The following is a 14968-nucleotide window of genomic DNA, read 5'->3' as shown; positions in this document are numbered from 1 at the left end:
CGGGACACCTTGCAGGTAAGCCTGCAGGATGTCCGTGGCGTTTGGTGGCTCCAAGCTAATGCTTGGGATGGAGCCTGAGCGACAAGTAGGGAGCTCGCCAGGCACTGCTGCGACGCTGTTTGTGCGCTCGGATGGCAGGTAGCAAAGATGTGCCGGGGTAGTTCCAGGTCTGCTCTGGCCGAGGTGGATCCACTTCCATTGCCTCCTCCACATCTCCTGGTGGATCCATCTCCATGGGCTCCACGGTGTTTGGCAGAAGGACAAGCCAGTCCTTGCCCAGGACTGCCCACACGGGATGCCTTCCATTCGGAATGTTTTCAGGCCAGGGTACCGAACCAGGGCGTCATCCAGTTCCACACTGAGGTCCCATGCCACTGTTTGGTTGATTTCCGTCTATGGGTTCGATGTTGCCGTCTCTTTTACGGCCATGGCTGGGTCCCACACTGTACTCTGGATGATAGGCACACCACTGCTCCCCACAGCTCTCTGCCTGCCGCTCCTGTCTTTGCCCCATGCCACCGTGGTGCCATTGGGAAGGCGCAGGCCCCCCTGTCGCTGTGTGGCTGAGGGGGTGGCCTGTTCCCCACGTTGCTGCGGTGCCACTGGTACCATCTGTAAGTGTCTGTGGGCTGGGTGCCAGAGGTCCCTCGAGAGGTCCCTCGAGCACTGCTGTCTGTTGTGCTGCAGGCACTTTCCCTCTGCCCACGACACTCCTTCTCGGTGCTTCGTTGGACTGCATAGCTGTCCTCTCACACCAAGGAGGCCTGCCGCTCGCCTTGCTGCTTCGGCTCTTCGTCCTGCCACACAAGTTGGCTGTCAGAGTGCCTAGAAGCTCAGCAAATGGTGGGCCATCTGCAGGGGTCCTGTTTTATAGGACCCGGAGCAAAGGCAGGGCAGTGGTGGCCACTGTGACTTCAGCAAGTCTCCGTGATGGAGTGATGCACGTGTGGCCACAGGTGGCTGTGTTGGGAGCGGCCTGGAAGATGCCCTCGTGGTAGAAGGAGGAGGGTTGTGGGTGCTGAGGGCCCCTTTTCTGGGGCTGGTTCCCCTGGGCCATTTGGCTTGCCAGAGAGAAAGGCTGCCCCTCAGCCACAGAAAGACAAATCATTGCATATCATCAGGTCAACAGTTAAAAGCCCAGAGAATAGTCCTTTAATACCAGAGATGATGGTTACTGGTGATTGTATGCTAGGCTAAAACTAAACTGTAGTGATAAATAATATCATGGATCTCTTTACCTCTTTAGAAGCCGTGCAGAGAAGTTTCACATGCAGGAGTACTAGTGACGCAAAGGTTGGAGCAGTAGTCTATAAGGTGATGCAGGCAATCAGCCACCTCAGGCACTGCCTGTAGGAAAGAAGACATGAAATGCTACAGCTATTCTTACTGCTGAGGGACCCCTGAAGTGCAGGTGTCATCATTACAGCTAGTGTCCTGATATTCTATACCAAGTCAATGAAATTCATAAAGAAAAAAAATCCACAATTCCTTTCCTTTGCAAAGTTTGAGAGATCACACACTCACAGTTGTATTAATATTCTCAATAAGCGCAGCAGTTCCTTTGAAAATTTGAAGTACTGTTAGTTGGTTGCTTTTATCTTCTTTATTAACTGACTACATTTTGAAAGAAGAAACAGTGCTGCTTTCAACCATTGTAACTGAGTGATTCACAAATATGCTTTTATACTTTGGAAAAGAGAAACCACAGATAATCATAACTTTCCTATGCTCCAGTGAAGTCAAGTAGTGCAAACTAATACTTTAGAGATTAAATAATGCTAAGACTTTGTTGTTTGTTTGTTATGTCACCATCTTACATTCCTTCTGGTCATCCATTGTTAACATCCACTGAGGAGAAGTGAGGTGAAAAAGGGGAGAAGAACCATGTCATGGCTGAAGCAGTCTCATAAAGATGCAGCCTGGCCTCTCATGGGATCATTAGTAGTAGGGAACCCCTCTGTAAGCGGAGAGTTTCATTGTTAGAATATGTTTCTAAATCATATTAGTCCATCTGAGTTGTCAGAACTTTGTTACACAAACAGCATGTATACAATAGGAGATTTTTTCTGTCAGTGCAACAACACCATTTTTCCAGATTACTTGAAAATAAAGCAGGAAAAAATTGTCTGGTCTTCTTGCTCCTGTTCACACAAAATGGCTTCAATAGTGCTGTAGTATCCTTATTGTTTGTATGTGCTCTTTGCTGTTAACAATTACAAAAGAACTTTGTGCCATAGACAAGGTCAAAGCCATGGACTAAACAAATACAAAGCAGTTTCCTAAGAAAAGTCGGAATGCTTTTTGTGGTCTCTGTGCTCAAAGTTTGTGGTTTTTTTCCTTTCCTTTCCCTTCCCTGCTGTGCTATAAGAAGTCCCATTTTCTGATTTCCTTCAGGTAAATGGAGAACTTAGTCCTTTGTTCCTGCTATTGTTGCACTGTTGTGCAAACTGAACTTTAAAGTCAAGAAAACTTTAAGCTTTTTATTATTATTTATTTTATAGATCTATTCACATCAATAGGTTTAGTGAGCATTTGAATAAGAATAGATCCGTAGAAGCACTCAGCTTTTGATACAAACTGTGTTGTTTCTGATGTTTTTCTTCAATTTGGTACACCTCCTTTTTTTTTTCTATAAGATGCATCTTCCTCATTCAGTCACTATTGCTCTGAAACCATGGACAAGGCATTGCCTTTTACCTGTAACTGTCCTTGTCATACTAATTCATGAACATAGCTCTGCAGAACTCTCCATGAAGCAGAAAACTAAAATTAAGTTGTTTGGAATATGTACTGTTACTTGTTTGCAGGTATTTCTGACCCTTACTGGAAGCTGTGTTAAAGCTCTCATTCACTGGATTTTATTTCACTGTTTATGTTAACTGTTTCTTTACATTCCAAAGCCATGCTGTTCAGTAAAATACTAAAGTTAAAATCCTTGTCTGAAGGGAATATGCTAAATAAATAAATGCACTTAAATGGGTACACATCCCTTCCCAGTGGCAATATCTCCCATCCAAATGTTGTTAGAACAGGCCTGTGTCTACATTGGCCATATACACTACATGCAAAAGGCATGCAAGCTGAGGCAAATGCTAAAATGTATCAGGGAAATAAAAAATAATGATATGAAGAGACCTTGAAGTGATGCAGTAGCTTCTCTAGTCTGGGAAGTGATTTATAAGCATGGTAATATTCAACCATACTGAAGGTGTGCCTTGGTTGTGTTCGAGTCAGACAATTGTGATTGCCCTTCCTAGCTCGTCTAGGAGCTTACCATTTATTAAATTCAGATGTCAGCATCAGGATACGTTTGCAAAACAGTTCAAAAATCTTGCTGTTACCCAGGAACAATTCTCATTTTGTTTATGCGGTAGGCAATACATATAAATATGTATATATATAAGGTAGCTTAGAAGTCAAAAAACACATCCTGGATGAACCGTTGTGAACTCTCTGGTAGTTACTGTGCTGTGATTACAGTTCAGGTCTTGGGGAAAAAAAAGTCAGAGTAATTTAATGATTTCTGAAACACATGAGAGAGAATATGAATCTCTAAGAAAGTGGCTAATAAAACAAGGGATGCAGGCAGCAATTTTAGTAATTTTAGCTGAAATATTGGTATAGACTTCTGTCAGGTCACAGTGTTATTCGTGCAACTTTCCAGGCTTCCCTGGCAGATTTTTTTTTGTCAGTGAATCTCATTGTCTGATGGAGAGAAGACAATTTCAGCTTTTCTTCCCCTAGTTTTATATGCAGGGAGTTCTAATTCTTGCTTGCTGTTTAGATACATCCACAGACTTCACAAAGAAGAAAGTGTTTGACATTTTTAGTGAAAGAAGTTTGCCTGAAACTGTTATGAACTTGGCCACAGCATATGTTTCAGTAACAAAACCTCTTGGCATTTCGGTTATATTCTGTATTGATCTGTTTTCTGAGACAGTCAACACAGGGAGATAACTTTTCTTAAAAGGCTTGTAAAACTAAAATAGGTCTCTTTAAATTGTTATCATACCATTCTTGATAACTTGAAACTTTCTGGGGCAATGTTCTCCAGAACTAACTGGCAAAGACTCATGCTGAAGACTATGGAAAACTTTGTTCGTGTTTGGGGGGAACTGCATAGCTAATGCTGCTTTTTGACTGACGGCTGTAAAATATTCTGAGGTTTGGTTTGGGGTGGTTCCTTCAGTATGATTGGCTTGTACCCACCTGGTTTTATGTATTCCACCACTTTTACATTTATTCAGCGGAGGAATCTCTGTGAGCCGAGACAGTCTTTCCTGCATTTTTTTCTGTCTTCCCTTTCCTTCTTTAGAGGCATGGCCTCTGTGATTGTGTCCATGGTGGTGATAGAGTGAACTGAAGTGTCTTGATAGCCCCCAGTGCTGTGTTTGATTAGTTTGATCTCAGGCTCTTTTTAAGTTGCTCAAGGAACTTGCTCTCTGAATAATCTGCTGGAGGAAGACATAGTCTTAAGCAGTGGGGACAGAAGCTAGTTGGCCACATTTGATCTCGGTGTCAGGGGTTAGTCTCAAGCTCTCTTTTGTTGAGCAGTAAACATAGGACAAAGTAGTTTTCTCCTTTCTCTAGGCAGTAATAAAAAATTATACCTGACTTACTGCCAGAACTCCAGGGAAGTGATTGACTTTGGTGGTGGGAATACTGTGGGAGGTAGTCAGTTGTAATTAATATGATGTTGCTATTCGAAGTAACAGCACATAGGTAAGAGTACCACGAGTATTTGTAGGCAGTTAATACAAAAAGGGGTAAAAAAGTACTGAACATGCATAAAGGATCTGAAAGGAGATTCTCATGAAATGGTAAAAGAAAATTTAGGACAATTATTAAGGTATTGATGCCAAAATCTATTTGTGGAAGAGTTTCTTTTTGAGAAGACAGATCAGTTTTACAGGCACAAATGAATGTTCTGCTGCATAGAAAAGAGATTTTCAGAGCCGTATGCTGCTGAGAAAAGCTTTTTGAGACAACATTACAGTTTTTTGTGGAAAAAAATAAATAGAAGGGAGAGGAAATACTGGATTCACTGTGACTATGAGTAAGTGCCTATACAGCATGTGTTGTTTTCCTTTTCTAGATCCCTCACTAGCTTCCAGCCAATACTGGAAAACAAGGCTGCTTCTGTAGCTTGTGCTGTACAAGAGAGGCTTTTTGGTCAGCATTGTTTAATGAGTTATTTTTATCTTGAGTACTAGCTTTAGCTTCCAAGTGTCTCATTTTCAGTACTTGTTAGTAATGGCAATATCTGGAAAGCCTATGTGAAATACAATCCCTCCCTGGAGGAGTCAGTCTCCTTTTAAGACTGAGTGCTGGGGAAAGCAGAAGAACAAGAAACTCCATCAGAGTATATTTTCAGATACAGTGAAGGCAATGGCTCTGTAACATGCTGCTGGAGGTGTATTTTTTGACATATTTTTCTAATTGCAAGTGAAGAACATGTTCCCAGTGGATGCATTTTGCATGGAAAGGGGCTCTGCTCTTCCCAGAGTATCTCAGCAGGGTGAAGTGGGTGTTGTGAGGCTACTTTTTGGCTCTGTTGTGGATGCAAGCTTGATGTGTAACAAGACGCAAGACTGTAGCTTTTCATATGGCACAAGTTATCTGCTTGGTTAGTGTTAGATTACGATATGCCTGCAAATATAAATAGCATTTGCTCATGAAACCTTACTTGCAGGTAAGCAGAGCTTGATGTTGCTTGGCGTTCTCCATACCAGGGATGCTGGGCTTTACCTTTACTACTTGGTGTTTCCCATTTGTCAACACCAAGTAATATCTAAAGCATTAAATGTGTCTTTGCCTCTCTGACTCTCCCATTTATAAAACGTTAATGCTACTGCTTTCACAAAAATTGTTTTAAGTATTAATTTGTTTATGAATCACTTGGAGCTCCAGAAGATAATACGAAATGTTGCGTGTATCATCTGAAGGAATAACTGAGTGTCTGTAGCTCCAGAAGCTTGTGCCTTTGAGTGCAACTGGTTCAGTTGAATCAGCAGCAGAAAGTTTGCTTAGTCAAAAAGTGTTTCTGGTGATTGATGCAAGGATGGATTTTTCTGGGAGGAGGAAGGACCAGGGAGTATGAAGAGGATGCATAAAACTGGGCTGAAGTTAAAAGCTTCCTCCCTGCCTTGTATCTATCATGGTAGCATCTCCTTACAGCATACCGTGCTGCTGTGAACTCATCCATAGCCAAAATGCATGCTTTAGCTCACAAAGGCCAAGCGTCCTTCTTGTGGGCTTTATCATGAACTGTGTCTTGTCCAAGTGGGTAAGTGTCAATAAACAGAAAACACTTGGAGAGAGATTACTTCTCACCTGCAGTCTCCCATTGTTAAAACGCTTTGTCCAGAGGCTTTCCAATTTCACGTTTATTGCATTTTGCTTTGAAGTTTTGCAAAATATCCTCCAGAAAGGTGTTCTGGGAATGACAGAAATGTGTTTTGGAGAAAAAAAAAAAAACATTAAGGTACTGAAGAGACCTGGATTATAATGCATGAATTTACACAGTTTAATAAGTAGCAGGGAGTTAAGCAACATTATGGTTGTGGTTACAAAGCCACTTTATAGCATTGGTAAGGACACTTAACCTGAAGCACACAATTTTTCTAATCTTTGGAAATGTTACCCTGGTATTATAATCCGATGATTGTGAGATTTCACTTTCCTGAAGAAGAAAAAAATCTACATAAGCCCCAGGTGGAATCAATTGTTGTTGGACGGGTGCTAATGAAAATCGTAAAGTTCTTGTTAGAAGAAAATGCCTGTGCTGAAATCATCAGCTGTTCTAACACTGATTTAGAATTTGCATTACAAATACTGAGAACTAGCATAAATTGTCTTGCTATATGCACTGCAGTTTCCAGTAGCATTGATGAGATGTTAGAAGTGTTTCATTGTGAGAAAACAATGTGTTTTAAAACTATAGGAAGGATTCTAAGAAAGCTTTTGGATAGGGGAAAGTGAATTTGCACTTTTAGGAAGAAAGAGACTCTTACTAAGGTAGTAACATTTCTTTTTTCTCTGCCCACAGGAAGGAGTTGAAGTGAGGGTTGCCAGAATATTCAATACCTTTGGTCCTCGAATGCATATGAATGATGGTAGAGTTGTCAGTAATTTTATCCTACAGGCTCTCCAGGGAGAACCACTAACAGTAAGTAATGACCTGTCAGTGATGTCAAGAGTCGTATGTCTGTGTATCGTAAGCTTGTGTGCTGTGAGGGAGTCTGGATTTTAGAAAACATGGAGGTTACCCCACCCCCAAAGATACAATTTTTCAATATATCAAGCTCAAGCATATATAGTTATACGTCTGAGGGTGTGCTCTGTATTGATATTGCTTTCCCAGAAAGAAACAAGGCTACCAGCTGCGATCTGAGAAAGTATTTCCTGAAAGTATATCCTGAACTTGAATCTCTTGTCTGTCACAACTCTTCCATGTGGTCAGGTTTAAAGAATCACAGTTTTGTATTTCTTCCTGTTGAAGAACTGTATCTGAACTATTTCTGGAAGTTACGAATCAAAATGTCTTTTTGGAAGCTTGGCTATCAGCCTAAATTTTCTAGGAGTAACATAACATTAAACGCCTTCAAGCTACATCATCAAGAAAGCAGGCCAGAACTGGGTTTTGTTACCATTGACAACTGGTGTGGTATAGATGGCCCGCATCTATAGAGCTAAATTTTCCTGCCTTCAAAACAAGTTGCTACATCCAGACTGTTTGCTGGGAATGGTTCTTGGCTCTTGATAATACTTAAACGATGTCACAGCATTGTTTGGGAGAGCAAGAGCTGGCATGGGCCAGAATTCTGCCAAAGATGCTGCTGGTAGTTTAGCAATACGGACAGTGCCTGACCTATGTCAGGACATGGTTCAGTGGTAGACTTATCAGTGCTAGGTTAACAGTTGGACTTGATGATTTTAGAGGACTTTTCCCACCTAAATGATTCTATGTCCTAATCCTGTTTAGTTTATTGTTATAAAGTATTAAGTATGTATAAAATAAATGTGAGGAGACATCCTGAAATAGGGAGAAGTAATTTGGAATCTGAGATGGGCTGTGAACTCAGGGAAACATTTGCAGTGTGTGAGACACACAACAGAATTTCATACTCATTTCTTAATGCTGCCTAGATTAGAAGAGTGAAGTGCCAGGACACCACTCAAAGGCTTCTGGACTCTTGTTCTGATTAATCACTAAAAAGTACCTGCTAACTGTTAAATAGCTGATAAATAACTAAAAAGTTGCCCCTCCGCAGGACAACTGTCTTGAGACAGAGATAACATTCTTTCTGTTGGAGTCTATAAAATCCACAGTTCAACCGGGACTTCCTCTAGGAAGTTGAGGACGATCAAGGAGGGAAAAGATGAAAATTCTGTGGCAACTCCTGCTACTTTGATTCTTGTAGAGCAAAACCTGAAACCATCATATGAGCCAGCACTGAGACTGCGGTTGCCAGGGCTCTGTCTGGGGTAGGTGACAAACCTGTGAGCCAGCGTACCTAGTCTGTACTGACAGGAGTCTTTTCAGCACTGAATAGGCTAATTGCACAACAACGTGTTTAGTACGGGTGTTGGGGAAGTGAGTCTGCCACATAAATTTGTGCCCTACCTGTTTAGAAATAAGCATTTGCCAACATAATTTCTGCAGTTTACGTGCTGGAACTGTGATCTTAAGCAATCAGAGGAGGAGACGTTATTTGCTAATAGTCATCAAAAATAAGTAGTCAACTCTTATTTATTTTTTTTGTTTGGCTGGAATTTTACATTTTGTACTGCTGAAAGCTCATCTCAAGAGACCAACCCCATGGGTTCTTTTTGTGGCAAAACTGCACTAAAATGTGATCTGAAATGTTTGAGTGTCATACATCAACAATAAATTCTGATCCCCCCCCCACACACACACCTCAGATCATGGCAAGAATGAAGTGAATTATGATATAGTGAGACTCCATTTCCTGTCTGTATATTAGCACAGCTACTGTAATTTATTTGGGAATAAACGTTTTTCCAGGCAATAAATTTGCCTAGACTGAGTGTGTGTATTAATTGGTAAGCTTCGAGATCAGAGGATCCGTTAGCAAGGCCGTCTGTCTGGAAGAAATTATAGGGATGCTTCCTTTTTGTTTTTGCTTGCAGCATTCAAAATTTCATTCCTTGTGTCTCAGAAACAACTAGTTATTGATGAAAAATGCAAAGCTTTGACAGAAATACGCACTTTTCAAACATGAATGTTGTGCCAGCCACCATGCAGCCAGGGTAATTAGTTGCCTGAAAACTGCTTTGTTCTTTCCATCTGTTTGATGGTGCCCTAGATTTGGGACTGATCTGTAATGCTTTGTGGGATAGAAGAAATGTTTGTAAAAGGCAAGTCCCTGAACCAGTCCTTTCTTGATGTGATCCTTCTGACGTTACAGTGCAGCAAGCAGTCCATCAGACTGCCCACATCTATCATAGTAACTTAAACCAAAGCAAGTGCACAGTACAAAAATCCACATGGGATTATTTTTCCTCTCAAAACATCGAAAAACTTCCTGTAGAGAGTTTCCTTTTCTTACCCACTCAGGCATCTCCCAAAAGCAAGCTGCAGGCTGAGGCTGGTTCTGTTTGTTGCAAGACAGTAAGCAAATGGAAGCAGACGAGAGATGGAGCTTTGTGCTTTGAGACTTCTGATTCTTGAAGGACTTGGCTGTATCAAAATACATATGTGTAACCATATACTTATTTACCAGTACCGTATGCTTCCAGGATAGTGTCCTGGGGCATAAAGTTTGAGCTAATAAATGATATTTAGAAAGCTTATCTAGCCTATAAAAGATCAGAAGGTTCTTCCATCTGTTATGTTTGCTCCCCTAGTGCATGGATGTAGTGAGCTTTTGCTGTATTTGGCCTCTAAAACACTTTTTTATCCGAGCTGCTCAAGTTTTATTGAAAGTAGTCCTGTAATCTTTTATAACTAGAACTGGGTGAAAACACTACCTGGAAGTTTTTTGGAAATTTACTCCATTATTAAATATAGAGTAGTTATCATGTTTTAAAACATGTAATCCTTGGGATATTTCAGACCATCAGTAAGTCTAGAGTCAGTGCTGTTCTTTGGGAGGCAATTTTTTTTTCTTCTGTTGTAACTGCAAAGCTGTCTAGACTTTATCAAGAAGGTAATAGAGGATAAAATAAAGGATTTTGCCTAGCATCACTGTTCCATAGGGAGTAACACTCTGCCATTAAAAATGACTGTACATGAGAAGAGGGCTAAGGGGAGAGTTGTTTAGCTAACCAGGTCAAATAAAATGAATTATCATCAAGGAGCAGTAGTTGAGACCAAAAAAATTTGTACTCTTGTATTATCACAGAATTTGGCTGACAGGAATATCTAGTATTGACCTTTTTAGAAACCACATGTGCTCAATCTCTTGGTTCAAAGTAGTTGTTCAAGTGGAGTAAATCGATCTCACAAAGTGCAAACAGTCTTTTTAACTACCTGCCTTTAAGAAATTACAGCCTATGCAGACATGACCGTCATTGCATTTTATTGTTGTAAAGGAAGGATTTATTAAGAGAAACTAAAAGGGGAAAACTGCATTGTATTTTCCAGCCACTACCTGCATGTAGGAGAGGTAGCCACGTTGGGTGACTTTGCACAAATCATTCACAAATGACTTAGTTGTATAAAACGTATTCCATGAGCCAAAACAAGGCAAACAGGAAGCTTTATATGTACATAAAATGCAATTCCTGTTTGCTTTGAGAGGCCACCAAGCTGTTGATGTGTTCTCTTACTATATTTCTCTCAGTGGATTATTAGGTAGATGCTTAAACACCCAAATCCTCAGGATCTTACCTAGTGCCTACTGAAATGTGAATTCTTTGGACTTTGAATCTGCCACAGACAGCAGGCTTAACAAGCAACAAATGATGGCTTGTATACCAATTCTGCTGTCTTTCCTGTCTCCTAAGAAAGCAAACATGCTTTCAATTTTGTTATTCCAAAAGGCTTTTCTGTTGTAGCAGTTTGGTGGTAAGATGTATGTGTCCTCACTCAAATTTAAGTGTTTTCCCCATTTAAATATGCCTGCCCATAACTTTCAGAATTTAAGTATTTGTTTATTTATGTTTAGTACTGCACACAATTAAACTGTAAACAAAAAAAGTCTGATACTGTTATGTGCATTTTAAGTATGCTTTAACGTCTCTTTTGAACTTAAACAACTTTCTTGCTCGAAAGTGTTAACGCATAACCAGAGAACACACACACACGCACACCATGATTTTGGAGAAAAAAAAAATCCGTACAGATGATTCTGGGAGTCATATTCAACTAGAAATTATTCTACCTCCCATTTCTTCAGGTAGTAATATTTAGAGAGCTGCATGATTTTTTTGGTGGTGTACTGATTCCTTGAAACACTTATTGCTATTTTTTTCTTTACTATTTTTTTTAAAGACCATGAATGTTTGGTGGTCTCTTTGAAGTTGGCTGTTGTTAAAGAGCAAATAAAAATTGCTTGTCGTAACCACATCTTAGTATTCTGAGGTTTGCTCTAAATATTTGGTGCTCTTTTCTGGTTGAGTGCATGCTGCAGCCTTTTTCAGCGTTCCAGGAGAGGACAAAGCATCGCTCTGTCCTAAACTGCTAAGAATGTTGCCTACATGCAGAAGTCTGAATTAATGAGATGCATAAGGGTATATTTACCGGAGACACTTCCAGGAACAAAAAGACCTTCAAAGAATTGATCCTTTGCCAAAAGACTTTGCAAACACATCTTTTTCCATTTCTGTAACACAAAGCTTGTGTCTCAGGTGCTTTTCCTTTGGACTTCTTACTGGGAAAAGATAATTGCGCTAGGGAGGACTTTTACACTTCTGTAACTTCTCTAATTTTCATCTGGTTTTAGGTCTATGGACCTGGAACTCAGACAAGGGCTTTCCAGTACGTCAGGTAAGCCTTGTTCATGCTGTCTGATATTTATTTGCTTCACTTGATGGTTCTTTGAGCTTGGCTACATAGTTTGTACTTCATTTTAATCAATAAAAGAAATTATTTTCATTTTTAGGCAAGCTTTACTTTTAGAATGGAGACACTGAAGTTTCCTAAAATATCAGGAAATAACACATCAGTTGGTTCAGAGCTTTGAATTAAAACAGTAATGTGCTCTTCCCTTAGAGGGACAGCAAGTACTTGGTAGGTAGGTTTTTGATGCTACTTTAAGTCTGAGCAGTTTAAGTCCTTGAGTTTTAATGCAATACTGCCACCTTGTGTTTTTCGGGGTGCTATATGTGTATTACATATTTCATTATTGTATTGCTTGTATTATTCCCTTCTGCGGGAAGGAACAGGCTGAGGAGGTATTGCTGTAGATAACATCTGCAGCATAAGCAAGGCCAGAATGTATTTGAACTAATGAAAAGTGAATCTAGGCGTTAGAGTCTTCTGTCTCGCTTGCTAAATATCAGAGCCAGGCTTCTGGGTTGCTTTCATCATGCTGCACTTGGTGGAAATGTTGTTCTTCCCCTCTGCTGAAAGTAATAACAGTGTTGATAGAAGCTATGGAAACCCAGATCAGTTCAAAGCATCCACTCCTTTCGTGATTTTAAGCTGTAATGAAAGATACCTGGATTTGTGTGTCCAGGAACAAGCTGATAAATTTGCTGATAATCCAAAATAACTTTGGGTTATTTTCTGGGGGAAGGTAACACCAAAATACTCCTTTTAATAAAATTGTCTTAAAATTTTCTGAAAGTGAGAAGACACTTCAAAAAACAAACTGCAAAGCAGGTAGTGGTGGTATCATGTGCCTCTGTCTAACAACTTAATCTGTTTGAAACGGGCTTCTGTTAAGTTTGGGTACTGGAGCAAAGAGAAGTTATTAATTGTTTCTGAATAATGTAGTTTTTCTTGATTTTCTTTCATGTGCTCAGAGGAATTGTAGCCATTATATCCCAGACATAATCACCCTTTAAAAATAACCTGTAATTCAGTGTATCTTACAACAGGGACTGTGGAATAAATAACTAAGGAAACATGCACCCCTTGAAATATATGCTTTAAATCTGATTTCAGCATTTCTCAGCTGACTGATCTGCTTTACTGGAGCTCTGTGGAGGCAGCTCTCTTTTTAGACAAGAACATTATTTATAGGGAAGTGGAAATTGCCTCAATCTGTTCTTCCCTTTTTATAGTGATCTTGTGAATGGGTTGGTGGCCTTGATGAACAGCAATGTCAGCAGTCCTGTCAACTTGGTGAGTATGAGAGCTCCACTCTACTGTGTTTACTGTACAGGAGCCAACATCCTCTGTTTTCCTCCCTGTTACTGATGCTGATTTCTAGAAGAAATAAACAAAGCAAAAAATCACTTTCCATTATGAATAAACCCTGTGTTCTCTTTATAAATATGAAGAATGAGCACCTAGGTGTTGAGATGTGATAGTTTCAAAAAGATGAGAAATTTGCTATATTGTTTTTTGGTTTAGCAAGAAAATTCACGTAATTAGAATATGAAAGAAAAAAATAGAACAGGATGCCAAATACAACCAAGAAAATAATTGAACTCTAAAAGCACTGAAGCTCTTATCTCTGAACAAATGGAAATCACTTCGTACTAGCTTTGATTGGAGGAAAATGGGATAGTATTTGATTGTGTAATTTTCTAATATTGATTAAGGTTGCTTAGAAATTTTTTTAAATAGGATGTTTGCTTTGTCCCATTTGTTATCGCTTATCCTCAGCAGTGGATATAACAGTACAAAAAGGATGCATATGCCAGGTCAATTCTATGTATGTCAACTTTTGCCAAATCAAGTACTCAACTCCGCAGGGCAGTTCACTTGATTTTTCTTTTTTTCTTTTTTTTTTTTAATTGTGGCTGTAAGTTCATTTCTGTGTTTCTATCCAAATGTTGATATTTTTTAGCCCCATCACATGTTTTGCCTCCAGAAAACTCAGCTTTTAGATCTGTATATAGCTAAATGTTTAGCTGCAGGTCAAACAAGATGTATTAAGAAGTGTGTTAAAACAAGGAATTCTAAAGGTGGAAGGAGTTGAGTCTGATGAAGATGAACTAATGCTAACAGGAAGCTTTCAATGTTTTATTCTGAGATGTTGAGATGTTTCTTATGTGCAGGTTGGTTGAAAAATAATGTGAGCATTAAGAGCAATATTGTATAGGAAAGCAGGTAGCCCATATACTTATTTTTATGCAAGATGCAGTAAATTCAGAAGCAATTGTTTGCAGTGAAATTGGTTGCTTTTTCCAATGTGGGTGAACTGCGAACTTGGCATTCTTCTTTAAATGAAGTCTTCATTATATTGTCTGTCCTCAGCTCAGCAAAGTTCTTGAGTCCATACTTCGAACCAATGATGTGGTTGTGTGGGCTCCTGAATTGGAGCACGTAGCATTACTGTAACTAAGAGGTGCGTTTGCCCATTCGTTACATATTGATTTTTGGGTACCTCCATTCATACATTGAATTACCAAGGCAAATGTGATGGAGGGCAGCTTTTCTAATGAATATTCAGCTTGTCAGTTAGAATAGAAATGAGGTATAATGTTGAGCTTTTTCAGTTTAACATGACCTTTTTAGAACTGTCTCATATCAGAAAGCTAACATGTCTTAAGGTGTTCACTTGCTGTTGTAATGAATATTCCTCCCATTTCCAGGGAAACCCAGAAGAGCACACTATCCTAGAGTTTGCCCAGTTAATTAAAAAACTTGTTGGTGAGTATGAGTAATTCTTCAATGAAGCTCATGAAGCACTCTTTGTTAAGATTATTATTTCTTGATTAGTGTACGTAATATATGGATAATTTAATTGGTCTTTGGATTTCTTAATAACCTTATCAAAGTCAATTGTATCCTGACCATATAATTAAATACTAACTAGATAATCCAAATCCTCTGAACTGTATGTAAAAGACTGCATGAATAGTTGAATGAATACATTCTTTCTGTGTC

The 14968-nt window shown here is 39.6% G+C and overlaps 1 protein-coding gene across 2 annotated transcripts in view; it reads left to right on the top strand.

The window, feature by feature from the left end:
* Positions 1-14968, top strand: part of UXS1 (UDP-glucuronate decarboxylase 1) — a 59047-nt gene that overhangs the window by 39319 nt on the left and 4760 nt on the right. For both annotated transcript variants that reach the window (XM_048077909.2, XM_013190235.3), the window contains exons 10-13: positions 7049-7168; positions 11910-11953; positions 13195-13255; positions 14674-14731. In XM_048077909.2, coding sequence (XP_047933866.1) covers positions 7049-7168; positions 11910-11953; positions 13195-13255; positions 14674-14731 — 283 coding nt within the window. The remainder of the gene's footprint in view (positions 1-7048; positions 7169-11909; positions 11954-13194; positions 13256-14673; positions 14732-14968) is intronic.

Source organism: Anser cygnoides, chromosome 1 (genome assembly GCF_040182565.1).
Source record: "Anser cygnoides isolate HZ-2024a breed goose chromosome 1, Taihu_goose_T2T_genome, whole genome shotgun sequence".
NCBI lineage: Eukaryota > Metazoa > Chordata > Aves > Anseriformes > Anatidae > Anser > Anser cygnoides.
The sequence above is the reverse complement of the archived record's forward strand: the minus strand, read 5'-3'. Positions and strand labels throughout refer to the sequence as shown.